This window comes from Aedes albopictus, chromosome 1 (genome assembly GCF_035046485.1).
Source record: "Aedes albopictus strain Foshan chromosome 1, AalbF5, whole genome shotgun sequence".
Classification (NCBI taxonomy): Eukaryota; Metazoa; Arthropoda; class Insecta; order Diptera; family Culicidae; genus Aedes; species Aedes albopictus.
The window spans coordinates 223,851,720-223,867,852 of record NC_085136.1 but is presented as its reverse complement, the minus strand read 5'-3'; the positions used below and the strand labels follow the sequence as shown (position 1 = coordinate 223,867,852).

The 16,133-nt window shown below is 40.5% G+C and overlaps 1 protein-coding gene across 7 annotated transcripts in view; it reads right to left on the bottom strand.

Moving 5' to 3' along the window:
• The window catches only part of LOC109430375 (complexin), a 596,174-nt gene that overhangs the window by 262,535 nt on the left and 317,506 nt on the right, over positions 1 to 16,133 (bottom strand). For 3 of the 7 annotated variants that reach the window (XM_019706433.3, XM_062846311.1, XM_019706434.3), the window contains exon 1: positions 14,999 to 15,488. The exons of the other annotated variants lie outside the window; for them this stretch is intronic. In XM_019706433.3, coding sequence (XP_019561978.1) covers positions 14,999 to 15,011 — 13 coding nt within the window. In that variant the 5' untranslated portion in view covers positions 15,012 to 15,488. Of the gene's footprint in view, positions 1 to 14,998; positions 15,489 to 16,133 lie in introns of those variants that run through there. 7 annotated transcript variants of the gene reach the window in all.

Genomic DNA, 16,133 nt, shown 5'->3' with positions numbered 1-16,133 from the left:
GACGTAGTTTCAATTAAGGAACAAGTATGGGGAGAAAATTTCGTTTTCAAAGGCGTGTCATCCGGAGTTCGAGTGGCCAAAGTTATTCTGCGCAGGCACATAAAGTCGTTTGTCTCGATTTGTGGTGAAGAGACACTAGTGTCTTACCGAAACCAACCACAATGGTGCAAGCATTGCACAAACCCGTCCCATCCAGGGAACACATGCGTAGAAAATAAAAAGTTGTTGGGACAAAAGGTCGACCTCAACAACAGACTAAAAGCAGTGCAAAACAAATCGAGCTATGCCAGCGTGTTGAACCAGCCTTCAAACGTAGCCTCACTGATGCCAGAGTTCGTAGGCACCAATTTGAATCAGCTCAACGATGCCGCTCGCACATCTCGTGCACAAACAGTAGCTGATGAAGCTACTTCCTCCTGCGCAAACGTCCCCGCGCCGTCGAAATACGACGAACGAATGGACGAGAACGAAGGAATAGATAACACCGTGATTCCCGCTGCTGTGGCTGCTGCTGTGGTTGCTGTTGATGATGTCCCTGCTATCGACGACCCCGCCGCCGCCGCTCCCGCCGCCGCTCCCAACAACGACCATGCCATCCACTCCACCGCCACCGTCGCTGTTACCGCCGCCACCGCCTCCGCCGCCGCCGCCGTCGTCGTCGCCCCGATTGCTGTTGCTGCTGCTGCTGCTAAAAATGTGTGCCGTTCGTCGGAAGATCAATCCACCCAGAAGACGACAAAGGATCGACCAGATGCCAACGTGACTGTGCCTGGCCATGTGAGTGCTTTCAAAATTCCCTCAAATCCCATCCCATCCAAATCTTTTTCCATGGAGATTTCCGAAAGCGAAAGCAACGAGTCGTCCACTGAGAGTGGACCATTCACGAAGGTCAAGCGTGGAAGAGGACGTCCAAAAAAACAGAAGCTGGACGCGCCTTCATCAATTTTGGCCGATTCTGCCTAACAAAACTAGCGACGATCTCAAAGCTATCCGACAATCCTACTCTATTAATATGTACCCGATTCCAATCCCAATTATTAACCTCGAGTCAGCCGCGAGTATGTTCGGCTCCCCGTCTCATAACCAGATAAAATGAATCATCTTGCAACTATTAGTTATAATATTGGTTCAATTAATATTAACGCCATCTCAAACGATACTAAAATTGCTGCACTCCGCTCATTTGTTCGTCTGGTTGATTTGGACATCATTCTCCTGCAAGAGGTTCAATCTGCAAGCCTGTGTATCCCTGGATATAACATCGTTTTCAATATAGATGAGGCCAAAAGAGGTACTGCAATCGCCCTCAAATCCCATATACCCTATTCAAATGTCCAAAGAAGTTTGGACAGTCGTATTCTAACGGTTAAGGTCTCGAACACTGTTACAATCTGCAACATTTACGCACATTCCGGAACCCAAAACTATTCCTCACGAGAAAAACTTTTCAGAGAACAATTGCCGTTTTATCTTCAAAATTCCGCTGAACACATTATACTAGGAGGTGATTTTAACAGTGTCATAGATGCAAAAGATGCCACTGGTTCGAGTAATTTCAGTCTGTCTTTCAAACAAATAGTAGACAATGTACATCTTTCTGATACGTGGAATTGCCTTCACAGAAATATGATCGCATATAGTTTTATTCGCCCGAATTCTGCCTCTCGTCTGGATCGAATTTACATTTCTAGGTCGCTTGTTCCGCATCTTCGCACTTCGGAGTTGTTCGCCACATCTTTTTCAGACCATAAGGCATACAAGATTCGCTGCTGTCTACCGAACCTGGGTAAACCACACGGTCGTGGCTATTGGTCTATTCGTGCGCACGTCCTGAACGAAGAAAATTTGGAAGAATTTGAGCAAAAGTGGAATCGTTGGTTGCGAGTTCGTCGAAACTACGACAGTTGGATGTCGTGGTGGATACAATTTGCCAAACCAAAAATTCGTAGTTTTTTCAGATGGAAGACTAACGAATCGTTCCGTGAATTTCATGCTACTAACGAATTGTTGTACCGTAAGTTAAGAGAGGCATATGATGAACTGTATCAAAACCCTAATGGAATCACGAAAGTTAACGAAATCAAAGCGAGGATGCTTCAAGTGCAAAGTCATTTTTCAAAGGCATATGAACGCCTCAATGATCGATTTGTATGCGGAGAAAAAATATCGGCTTTTCAGATAGGTGAACGCTGCCGGAAAAAAACTATGATCAGTTCCATACGCCATCAAGAACGCCATCTGACAGACGTTTTTGAGATAGAAAATCATGTATACGATTTTTTCAAAAACTTGTATACTGAGCAAGAACTCAATAGTAGCGAACATTTTCCAACCAATCGAGTAATCCCTCTAGATTCAGACTCAAATAACGCTATGATGAATGAAATCACGACTGCGGAAATTTTTTTTGCAATTAAGGAAAGCGCCTCGAGAAAATCCCCTGGGAACGATGGAATCCCCAAGGAATTTTACTTGAAGGCTTTCGATGTCATCCACCCACAGCTCAATTTGATTATTAACGAGGCTTTAAGACAAAACATTCCTGATGAGTTTGTTGAAGGGGTCATAGTACTATGTAAAAAGAAATCAAATGATCAAACTTTGAAAGGATATAGACCAATAAGTCTCTTGAACTATGACTACAAACTCCTTTCAAGAATTCTTAAACAGCGTCTGGAAAACGTAATGATCGAAAATAATCTTCTCACGGTCAGTCAAAAATGCTCAAATTCTGATCGAACTATTTTTGAAGCAATCCATTCAGTCAAAGATCGAATTGCAGAGCTCAATTGCCGTCGTTTATCTGGAAAACTGATTTCTTTTGACCTAGATCATGCTTTTGATCGGGTTAGTAAGAATTTTTTGATGGTTGTGATGCGGAACTTTCATGTGAACCCCAATTTCATTGAGCTCTTAGGGAAGATTATGTCCGCCTCAAGCTCTCGCTTGCTCATAAACGGAAATCTCACTCCCAAATTCCCAATCCAACGCTCCGTTCGACAAGGAGATCCTATGAGTATGCACTTATTCGTCCTTTACCTCCATCCCCTCCTGGAAAAGCTGCACACCATCTGTAACCATCCACTGGACTTGATAGTAGCGTATGCAGATGATATATCAATCGTGATAACGGATATGCGGAAACTGAATCTCATCAAACAAGCTTTTCTGGACTTCGGTCGATGTTCAGGATCTCTCCTGAATTTCGATAAAACGTTTGCTGTGAACATAGGGACTCAAAGTGGAGCAAGAGATACTGTTTGGCCACAGGTACACGAATCAGTGAAAATTCTAGGAGTTACATTCTTTAACTCTCAAAGGCAAATGATTGATCACAACTGGGGCGAAGTCATTAGAAACACGTCCCGGTTGATGTGGTTGTTCAAACCAAGAAATCTAACCCTGAAGCAAAAGGTCGTGGTACTAAACACATTTGTTACATCGAAGCTGTGGTTCCTAGCATCAGTAATGAGTATCCCAAATCATGCAGTCGCTCGTCTTACATCGCACATAGGAACCTTTATTTGGGAACGATACTCATTCAGAGTCCCGATTGAGCAGCTCACCCTACCGTACAACATGGGTGGTCTCAACCTGCATCTACCGATGCATAAATGCAAGGCCTTACTGATCACGAGATTTATTAAAGATCTGCAATACACTCCTTTTGCTAGTTCTTTCAATCACCAGCTTCAGAACCCACCAAACGTTACTGCAATTCCAGTCCTGTACCCATGTTTGAAGAACCTCGCCAAGATACTTGCCTATGTTCCTAGGAATCTCCAAGAAAATCCCGCAACAGCAGCTATTCATAACTACAATCGTGATAAACTAAATACACCAAAAGTTGTGGAAGAGAATCCCGGGAAAAACTGGACCAGAATTTGGAAGAACATCAGATCCAAAGGATTAACATCAATGGAACAATCCTTGTATTATCTGCTCGTGAATGGAAAAATTCAACATGCTGCACTCCTGTACAGACAGAATCGTGCAGATAGTCCATCGTGCCATCAGTGCCCTAACATCGAGGAAGATCTGGAGCACAAATTTACCGGTTGCCGTCGAACATTCGCATTATGGAGACATCTTCAACCACGGTTGGAAGCAACCCTTGGTAGGAGGACAACCTTCAACGATCTTCGGATACCAGAACTGCAAAACGTTTCCAGAGGAAGAAAATCAGAGGCACTAAAGTTATTTATTAATTACGTAAATTTTGTTTTAGATGCCAACCACGATTTTTCGGTGGAAGCGCTAGATTTTGTTTTAAATTGTGTTTAAATCTGTAATGTGTGAGCGTCTCGTTTGAATAAAGTACCAATAAATGTGTTTAAAAAAAAAAAAAAAAAAAAATCCCTTTGGATAATCTTTAAGTAGGCTCGATTTAAAAAAAATAAATCTGGTGGCCAGAGGGGGGGGGGGGGGGGGAGGGGGAAGGCTACGCCCATGCTCATTCATCTGCGGGTACATAAATTAACAACTTTTCCATGGGTAAAGAAATCCCAAAAAAAATATCACGTAAATTCAAAGATTGATTTTATTTCAAAGGCCATTTATGGTGTGAGAAGTACAACCATTTAATAAGCTTCCATGTGACAAATGATGCCTAGACACTTGGGTGTGCAAGATGGTTTATATTTTGAAATCTTCAAATTGTTGAAAACAATTTCTTAAAAGACTTGTTAAACACTGTCACTTTCAAAAATTCAATGTTGACCCACAAAGTCGGTTGGGCTGAGTGTCACTGCCCACTGCTCTACCTAATGCCAAAAGTACTGATCATCTGGGGCCACAGAGATTCAACAAAAGTTTTGATGGCTTTCAAATTTTCCCGAACAATCACGTCACAAAGCAAACACCACCAATACAGCGCTGATGTTTTGACTTTATTTGTCATCTCCTCCTCTTCTATTGTAAAATTCCGAACTGGGGGACCTTTTTGCTAACCAATCGATTCCTAATTCGGTTTCAAGGGATCACAGTTTTCCCCGACTTCGATTGACAGAATCACAAATCGGTAGCTTTTCGAAGTCCAACAACTGACTGGCTGTCCCGATTCCTTCCCGTCGCGTCGTCACGTCGAGCCACTGACTGACACAGAGCGGCGACAAGTTTTGAAAATTGAATCAACCGAATCGGAGCAACCAACCAACAGCCAACGCAAGTGGAAGTCACTTGAGCAAAGTTACGAAGCAAACATCCAGCTACTTAACAAGTAAATAGATCTGGGTTTTCGCTTTTTGGAATTGATGGCGGGGACGATGGACGAACAACAAATGGAATTGTACACGCTAGTCTGCTGCTTCCGGTCGAATCCTGAGCCCGCGTTCTCGGTGGCTACGAAACAGCGAGTCCGGTTGTTCATAAAGTTGATTACAATTTCGCTCGGGAATGGCTCCAATCCAACGTCTTCAGACGTTTGTTAAACCTTTCCTCCACCACTTCGTCCTTCATAGCTTCCCACGGCATTGTTGATGAACAATTGGTTAGTAGGATAAACGGTTCCATTGCTGCAAGGAGGTAGGTAAGTCGAGCAAGCATGCAACGGACCGTGACTGCGCGCGAACAAGAAACCAACAGAACAACAAATCCCCCCGGCCTCCGCCTCACCGATTACAAACACCGCCCGATGACGACGGCAGCCGGAAAAATGCAGGAAAACTGCGAGGGCGGCGTTTGGTTGTTTGGTGTGTTCTTTTAAACGGATTGATCCCCTGAGTGGACGCGGGGCAGGGTGGACGCGCTTGGAGCACGGAATAAGAGACTCCGGTGCGGTAAAACTTGGAGTATATAATAAAGCTGCTAAACGGGACAACGGAGTCTGGTGGCGGTGATGACGACGACGGCACGGTGGAGAGAAAGAGGATAAAGTTAATAATAATATGAAATATATACCTTTATTTTCGACGACTTTGCATACTTCCCATGGCGTGAGAAAAGTCAGTTAAAGCGTTTTAATTGGTGATTTTTCAGTAATGAATGTAAGTCGGCCAACCTATTGATTATTTTTAGTAGGTGTTAGCTTTGTTTCTAAGAAAAGGTCCTCTCATACATACTCAGTTCTAATGGCCACGTAGAATCAAACGATATTTGGAAAACTTGTTTACTAAAAACAACGAAGTACAAGAAAGGAAAATGCCTATTCTTTTCTTCTTATTTTCCTCGCGGAACTTCGTCCGTAGCTGCTTTCAGGATTCCATGAGGTTTTCAGAATTGCTCCTGGGATGTCCTTAATATTTCTTCTCGGGATTACTATTATCTAGAACTTTTTTTTAGATGTCTCATTTTTTCTTTTTTTTTAACATTGCGGAGTTTCTCGCAAGATTTTATTTGAATTCCCTTGAATATTTCCCCAGGAATGTCCTATAAAGTATTTCGTAAGTTATCTCAGGAGACGTTCTGAGGAAAGCCCGTAGAAGAATCTCTGCAATTACTTTGGGAGAAATCTCTGAAGGAATATGCAGAATCTCGGGACAATTTCTGGTAAAGATTTCGGGAAGAATTTTGGGAATAAAGCAGAGAATATCTGTAGGAAATCTCAGGTGGATCACTGAAAGAAATCCGGCACAACTACAAGGAACAATCTGGCTCTGAAAGAATGCAAGAGATGAACTCAATTAGAAATATCAGCAATAACTCCTGTGGAAATCCCAAAAGGCACTTTGGAAAAAATCTTAAGAGAAAATCCAGGGTAAATTAAGAAAAACTCTAAGAGACATCTCATGACGAACATCGGAAGGAATCTTCTGGGAGAAGTTTCAGGTGAAACTTCAAAATAAACCTCGCGAAAACTTTTAAGAAATCCCTGTAGGAGACCAGGGATAACATCTCGAAGGAAGCCCAAAGCAATTGTTTGAGATATCACAGGAAAAAAATGGAAGAAATCTCTTGAGGAACTCTTGCAGTAAATTCGTAAAAAAATCCTTGGAGGAACTTTAGTAGAAACCCCAGGAATAACTCCTTTAGCAACTCTGAAATAAATTGTGGGAAGATCTTCTGAGGAAGTCGCAAGAGGAACACCGGTAGGAATCGCGTAAAATTTCCATGAGGTATGCAGAAAGAAATTCCACGATTTGTCCCGACAGAAATTCTTATAGAGTATTCGGTATAAATTCTGGTAGAAATCCTACGAAGATTTCTTTGAGCAAAAGTTCGGGAAGGAACAACATCCCCGAGAAAAACTCCAGGAGAAATCGGTTGGAATTCAGGAATCCTGGAAGGAATCCGGAAGTATATCTTTCCGGAAAAAAAATCAAAAAGGAATACCAAGAAAAATAGGGTCAAAAATGCGGAAGGAAGATGAGAAATAATTATAAGAAATTCTGGGAGACATTCCAGGAGGTTTTTTTTATTTCTTTTTCTTCGTGAATTTTAACTTAGGCTAATTCTTCACACTTTCCAGGAGGTATTTCTAAAGAAGTTCTAGAATGAAACCCTGATTGAATTTCTAGAAAAAATTCTTGCAGCGAAATTTCTATATGGATTTTTACTACCAGGTTTTTATTCATACGACCCAATATTTTTTTTATCGGAGTAAAATTTTCCTGAGTACTCAAGATATTCTCTGAGTATTCCAGGTTTTTCCCTGTTAAATAAAATTCCCTGAGGATTCCCGGTTTTCCAGGTTTTTCAAAAAATCAAAATGAGATTCTTCATGCTTATGCAGAAATTGATGAGCTCAAATATTGTATAAGATTATTTAAGGACAAAAGTTTTGAAATCCCAGCTCATTATTACACCATAATTTCAGACGCAAATCTCAAGAAGTCAACATCTAATGATAGCGTAACTTTTATTTTGTTTTTGGTCACTTGCAACAAGTTTGAAATAAGAAGATTTGTGCGCTTAACATCGTGAGTGGGTGCGAAAGTCAGCCATTGTGGCGGGGTGACCATCTTAGGATTTCAACGAGTCTGTCTTCAATCATTTCTCCCATCTGGGAACTCGCAAACAATTCAATCGGCAGATTCGAGGAGAAATTCATGTAGTGATTTCACTAGGAAATCAAAGAACAACTAAAGGCCCGTGTAGTTGCCGGCTTAGAATAGCACTACGGACCACCTGTTCCGGGGGTAAAAGTCCACCAAACAGGTAACCCCAATCCAAGGTGTCAGGCGACCCGTGCTGAGGGATGAATGGTTGAGGGGGTTTAAAACATGCTCGATCTTTAACGGAGCCCGTAGCGTGGGTAAGATCACCTTTTTGGGTTGCGTTGCGGCGAATGATCTACCAAACCGAACCCTAGTCCTAACTGCTTCCAGCTAGTGGAGCAGCACATTTGCGTAATCAAAGGAAAACACTTTGGTCCTTATTACATTTCACACCTTGTTGAAAGTGATAGGTCTCGGTTTTAGGTGTAGCCGAGATGGATCTTGAAACAAGGAAACATGGGTTAGTATTCCTAATCTTTTATTTGTTGTACACTGGTTTGAAACAGAAAGGACTAGGTTTCCGATGCATGGTCAATATCGGTATCATTTCTTGACGTTCTCGCTAAGGGATCCGATTTTGACTGAAAAAGGAGCGTGTTAAAAGCGGAACCTATCAATCAGAATCCCTCCTTGCGATTATGTTGAAAATGACTACTGTAACAAAACCGAATACTTTATTACTTCTCAATGGTGATAAAGTAATACGACATGCACTACACATAGGACACGGGTTATACCACAATAGATCAAAATATTGGTCGCAGTGGTTATGTCCCGAACAGAGAAAAAAAAAGAGATTTACATAGACATTCCTCCATTAATTCCATATGGCAGACATATATAATTTTACAAGAAAGTTCGCTAGGAATTTCGTTATAATTGTCTCAACGATCTTATACCAGAAATATTACAGCTCTTTTTTGATTTGTACAAATTCAACTTATATTTTTATTTTTTTTACCTATGGCTTTTTGACCCAGGAGCGGTCGTGTCGTGTATTGAGTACACGCACCATGAAAAAAGCACGCTTGTGGTACACATCGCATCGTGAGCGTAGTGCTGTGGAGGGTGGCCGAAGACGCGACTGCTCGAGGGTTAATATATACGAACAGTAATTTTTATCAAAACCCCTATATATCTACAATTTCTTGAAAAAAAAAAATACCTGAACATTTAAATTTTTATTTCAGATATTTTACAAGAAACATTTTTAAGAAATCCGCTAAAAGCTTTTCAGACAAAGAAAAATAAAAAAAATTACAGTAGGATGTCTACATTAATTTTGCCGGAATTCCCTATGATTTTTTTTGGAAAAAAATGGGCAAAAATTGAATGCGATCTGACTAAATCTTGGGAATTTTCAACACATCTATACATCTACACATACAAAAGGAAAAAAAAGTTTCTCACTAGAAAAATACAAAAAAGTATGTTTTCTCGTATACAGCTCAAACAAACTTCAACCGCGATGTACAAAATGTAGGCAAAATCGAGCATGCCCAAATTTTGGCATCTGGAACTTTGTTTTTTTTTCTGAAAAAAATGACACTGATTTTTGAGATTGCTTTAGGATAATATCTTTTGGTCTTCTGACAGCCTATACTGCCAAGTAGGTCGATCTAAGATGAGCGTAAAAATTTCCCAAAGTTGGAAACAGATGCACTTCCGTACATTTGCGTATTTTCAGAACTGAACTATTTACTGTGTTGGAAATAGGTCTTGTTTTCCATATCCTGAAAATTTCAGCAAATTTTTTAGAGTATTTTATTTTGAATATTCATCGTCAATCATTCATTCTTCTTTCATTATTTTTATTTTTTTTTTCATTTACAATAATCATTTGTGATTGAAGCTTTCATCCTTATTTTTTTGTTTTTATGTCAGAAATCCATTTGAGGTTTCTCAACTTAGTTTTGTCTCAACAGTTTTTATCAATTCAACGATTATTTTTTGCATTTCTTTCAAAGAACGAAAGAGACTTCAAAAGTTTTTTCAAAAATTAGATCTTCAATGTATTTTTTTTGTTAAAGCTTATTCTTAACTTAAAAAATCTTTAATAAAAACGAGTTGAAAAGTTGTGAAAAATATTATTAATTTAAAACGTGAAATAAAAATGAAAACATCGTAAAAAACACTTGGAAAATATTTTGGTTTTCCATGAAACATATTTACAATAAAACAAATCAAAAATTGAATTGCCATAGACTATGCTGGACGAAGTAAAATTTTTACTTGGAATAATACTACTGTTATTAATTTTTAGTTACACTCACCAATAAACTATAACATATTTAAATATTTTTACAATAACGAATTTCTCAAATTTTTGATAAAAACTTGGAAATATTTGAAAAATTGAGATAAAAATGGCGGATAAACATTGGCCACGTGGGGTGCCAATCTAAGCGCTTGTCAAGGGCACCGTGAAACCACGCTACAGCACTTCAGTGCTCACTACATCAGCGGGTGTGACCTGACATAACGCATACAGTTTTTGAATTGTTAAAACAGAATTGAAGTCAGCTTTGCCGGGCTCAAACGTGTTTTATTCCCCTGTGCGTGTTATGTTGAACTGCTGTTTTTCGGCTGATTGTATCGATGTTAATATTTCACGATTGTGAAAAATAATAGGGGTAGGCGGGGCATAATAAGCACCTTGTATTTTCACTGTAAATCTTCAAATTAACAAAACAAATTGCTTGATTGTAGCCTTATTATCTAAAATCCAATGAGTTGATTTTAGTCAAAAAATCCGTTTACCTTGAAAAAATATACAAAATGCGTAAAGTGGTCATGTACTGGGAAAATATTATAAGAATCAGGTGACCTAAAATAAGGTTTTGGGTATCGAAATCACAACTTAGTGAGCATCTATCAATTTTTTTGATATTCCCTAGGCCAATGAAATGTATTTGTAACACTTTTCAGCTATCTGTATAATTATTTTGTTGAAAAAATATGCTTCAAAGAGTTGGTAGTAGGGTGGAACAGAATGGGCAAATAGTGAAAAAATAATGAAAATGGTAAACATCTTCAACAAACAAATTTTAATTTTGGGTTTCTCTGTTTTGATGCATATAGTAAGGTTTTGTCTGTAACTTTCAATTTATTAGCTTTAAAATTTCAGTATCTGTATATTATCACCGTTTAAAAATTCCTCAATAGAAGACTCATTGGAACCCCACAGTTTCCTACAAATTAAACCCCGTAATCCCTTCAAATTCTTATTGATTGTTGCCGGTATGCTTTATCATTGACAAGAACAGTCAATTAGCATTTGATTGTGTACAAAACTGATATTGATCATCCTGCCCCACCTAGGGTGCTCATTATGCCCCACCCCCAAAACGCAACTCGCGATTTTATACGTTTTTAAAAACATAAAGTTCTACAACATTTATAACTTTATTCGAAATTTCAACGATTGGCTTTTGTCAGTTAAGGTTCAAATGAGGATTGAACGTTAAAATTACACATTGGTTGCACTTAATTTACTGGATTTGGTGGCAAAATGCTTAAGCTGCTCATTATGCCCCGCCTACCCCTAAACTCAATCTCGATTTCAAATCACCGATTGCTCAAGAAAATTCCATTTAAGCTACATTTACCACAAAACTCAAGTTTCATGGTATGTCTCTCTCTCTCTCTCTCTTCTTGGCGTAACGTCCTCACTGGGACAAAGCCTGCTTCTCAGCTTAGCGTTCTATAAGCACTTCCACAGTTATTAACTGAGAGTTTCCTCTGCCAATGACCATTTTGCATGTGTATATCGTGTGGCAGGCACGAAGATACTCTATGCCCAAGGAAGTCAAGGAAATTTCCTTTACGAAAAGATCCTGAACCGACCGGGAATCGAACCCGTCACTCTCAGCATGGTCATGCTGAATACCCGTGCGTTTACCTCCTCGGCTATATGGGCCCTTGGTATGTACCAGGCGCTGTTCCCGTCTATGTCTCGGTCACATGTATTCAACCGCCAAGATTTCTGCTAGTGTTACGTAAAGAACTGGAATCAACATATACAACTTCAGCAGTGAGTGGAAGAGACTAACAATTTATTCATTCAATACTGTAGAACAGCAAGAAGTCTGCAAAATAGTGGGTCCTGGTCTGCAGCTTTATAAGTAGTGGTATGCAGATGGAGATGCCGATACCCCAAATGTCGATGAGATTTATCCTATTTTTTTATTATTGGTAAATTCTGGATACGACATAAGATAAGGACTATCTAAACATGCTAATTGTGTTTCAAAATGACTTGAAAATCCAACGCAATCTTTCTTTGGTTAAGTATGATTTAGTTTTTTTCTCATAAATGGGCTATTTTATTCAATCGCGGAAGGAATCACAACATTTTTTCTCGTTTCACAGAGTGAGCAATGGCGCTTAATCATAGGCTTTTCAGCCAGGCCAAGGAACAAGGCGAAAACTCCTATGTTCCATACCAAGAGTGAGAGTTTCAATGGAGTGACATTGACTTTCTTAGCAACGTCACTTCCATCGTTGTTGATTTGCTTCAATAACAAATACCATGAAGAGCGGTTGACGAGATCTTACCGTTCTATAGTTTGGTTCAATTGTATTCAATGACGCTGCCTGGTATGCCTGGCCGCTTCGATACTTTAACTAAATTTCCGATGCCTTGACAATGACATTAAGAAAAATGATAAAAGTCGATTTTATCATTTTCTAGAATTCTTTCAAAAGATAGTTGTGTATGCGTAGACTACACTAGACAGGACTAGACAGTTTTTCTAATGGTTTAACACCCAGTACAGCATTAAATAAACACTTGTTTGGTCCAAGTTTCATAGAGGAGCGCCCTTGGATGAACCAAATGTCAAAATCGACGTTTGGTTCATCCTAGGTGAACAATAATTGTATTAATTGTATAAATTATTTATAATTATATATTTGTATTAATTGTATAAATTATTTCCTCTGGCCTATTGGGAATTTGAGAAATGATTTAAGAGTTCATACAAGTTTGCTAATAGATGCTTGAAATCAACTCCTGCACAATACTGGAAAGTTTATGGAAACTTAACATACATGTTGGCACTTTACTAAGTTTTTTTTTTAATTTTATTTTTTGAGATAAAAACTTGATACTACACTACACGTAGTCTTTATTCGCGTTTGTCCTTCCGAGCTTTTAATCTGTAAATAGATTTCATTCGGTTGTTAAATGTTTTTCAGGGCGTTATTGACGATCTTGCGCCTAATACGACGCGCATGCAAACAAAATTGTCCCGTCACAAAATGTTCACATTGGTTGCAGTTGCGGCTGCAGTAATTTAGCAACGGGAGCACATTTTGGGGTGGTGTTTCGACTAAACGAGTTGTTTACGCACTGTTTCCTATGTTGTTCGATGTGTGAACCTTGTTCTTTCATAGATTGAACATTTGCACGATCGTCGCGATATCCTTGCAATGCTCAATATCAAAGTAAACAAAAATAGTGACCTTCGCTGTCACGGAAAGTTATGGGTTGCCAAAAGTCCAATGATATTCCGATTGCTATTGATAACTGACTGACACCCCAATGCTTGTTTAAAAATATAAATTTAGAGAAAACACTGTTACACGGCAAAATATTCAGAAAATATGCAGTTGTTCACCAAATTTATCAAGCTTTACGAGATCTTTTATTACATATGTTATTGTCGCTCAGGAGTTCAGTAAATTTAATTCGCATATGAAAAAGTTGTAAGAAAGAGGACCCGCTTTTTGGGTCGAACAAATCACGGAAATCAGGGGTTTTTAATACACTATATTAAGTTGAAAATCATTGTGATGATCATAGGGTTAGTGTGATGATACAAAATTCTCTCAAAATTTAGATATTGACAGTTTAAGGTGATTGTAATTGTTCACATAAATTAGGATCTTTTATTGTTTAGGGTGAAATGTAAGATTTCGCAGGACACTTTTAAACACGGAACAATGATCGAAATGCGGGGCTACCCGTGGAACGTCTGATAATTTTATATGGAAGCGATTTATATAAAACCTACGCTCTCATAATAACCATGTTTCGCCTAAAGCTCCACGCCACCAAACACTGCAAAATAAGTTCGGACTTGCGTAACTTTGCATAAGCAACCCTCCCTCGGGAAACTGGTTCACGCCCTAGTTCACGCCTGCTCATTCTGATTGTCAGCTGCAACAGGTTGTTTGTGCATCTGACTTTTGTCAGCTGACACCTGAATCAACAGGTGTCACTCCCATCAACGCGCAAATCCGCCCAAAATGCGTCTATTTTCGACAGTGTCAATACAAACACATCAATGTTTCGCCCCTTCGAAGAAGTCTTCAACGTGTTTGTTTGTCTAACGCTTAGATTCGATTCGAAGCGGACGTTGCGTCATAAGCTCGATTACTGATAAATGATTAATCTTTCTGAATAAAATATACGGTTGGTTTCCCCAGAAAATAAGCTGCAAAAGAAAAAAAAAATCTTTGTGGAAAACAAACGACACGGTAAGCCTACGTTTAGGCGACGAACGTGGGAAGGCCAAGGGTCGCTGCTGCTTGATCGATTTTTCCCTGTGCACTCGTGACTCGCTCTCGGTCGGAGCCCTCTGTGTGTGAGTGAGGCTGGGCAAAATTATACCGCATTGAAGTACAAACCGGGGCACTAGTCGACGACACCGTTGGCCACGTGCCATGGCGCGTGTCCCGTCTTCCTGGATTTTTTTTTCTGGTTACGTTGCACGCCCGCGGAAGGGACAGGGAAAAAGTTTCATCATAATGGTATCGATTTGGCAATTGTTTGTTGTGACAGTTTTCCGTCAAATGGTGATTGATGAACCTGGCGCGAGCCCAGTGGAGGGCGGACAGACAGGTGGTGATTAATTTATGAACGCGCGGTTGCGTGATTTTTTGTTACGGATGATGGACGGCTTTACTGTAGTCTATAGCATCGTTTTGACCTAGCGAGAGATACTGAGATAGCGCGTTTGGGATTTTTTTGTGTGATAATCAGGGGCTTATCAACCGTGGTGGTTGATAAGCCGATCTGACGTGGCAAGGGTGAAGCGTTGGAGTTTTCCCTACATTACCCAGAAAATTCATCGCTTCTTGAGGCGCTGCTTCCCGCTAACCGCTAGCTGCCGCTGGAGGACGCCGTTTTGCTTACGTTAGAGCACTATGAAACCACCACCGAGCTTTCTCTTTTTGTCTAAGATTGCGCCTAAATTTGATTCTTTGGTTAATGTTACAAAAATACTCACTCGAAAAGTTAAACTTGAAACTTGCAAACTACTTGTACTACCGACAAAATAACGAAAGACACGCGGATTCAGCACTCGACTTCACAGTATCACCATTTCGGTTTCTAGGTCACAGCGTTCGATTTCACAGTCACAGTTCGGTTTCAACAGAAAAAGGGCCGTTGAGCCCTTCCAGCCTTCTGTCCCTTCGTCGAGTGCCTCGCAGCAGTGTCCCGTCGAGCCGTAGTCGTCGAACCCGAATCCTAACGGCTCACACTGCCTGAGGTCTCTCGCCCCTGCTGGTCTGTTATTTACTGACGCACCGTGTGCACTGAACTAAAATTCGAAAACGTCCCCACATCGCAGCAAAACGCCTTGGCAGGCTGCCAAGATACGTTCGGGATGGCTTCGGATCCCGTCATTTCCAGTCGTCTACGCTTCGTTCATCTGCGTTCGTCATCGGCTTTCGTTACATCTCACGAGAGCAGAAGTCCTCATCACCCGGAGAGTCATCCTCCCAACGTATCTTTACGAGGAACCGTGTCCGTACACATCCTATCCGTACACGAGCTACCCATCTCTCACGAACACCACAACCCCATCCTATATCACCAACGCGCACGCCTGAGCATTTCCTGTATCCACTCGTCCGTCATCGTTCCGCGAACCGAAACGGAAAAAAGCTCCGTCGGACATGGCTTTCCAGTGGATTCCAAGCTGGAATGTACATCGGTCGGTACACCAACTCTCGGCTCGAACCGTCGTCCACCGAACATTGCATATGATAAACTACTAAATAATCGTTTATCACCTCCCCCAAGCCCAGGTTCCACCCCGGCCTCCGTCAAACCACAGCACGGAACGCATTACACACACGCGTTGAGTTGAACTGCCCCTGGCCGCCCGAGAAATTAGCATTACTTACAGCGACGAACGTGAAACCGAATTTCGGTGGTCCGTTTCCCATCGGGGGGAATGACAAACT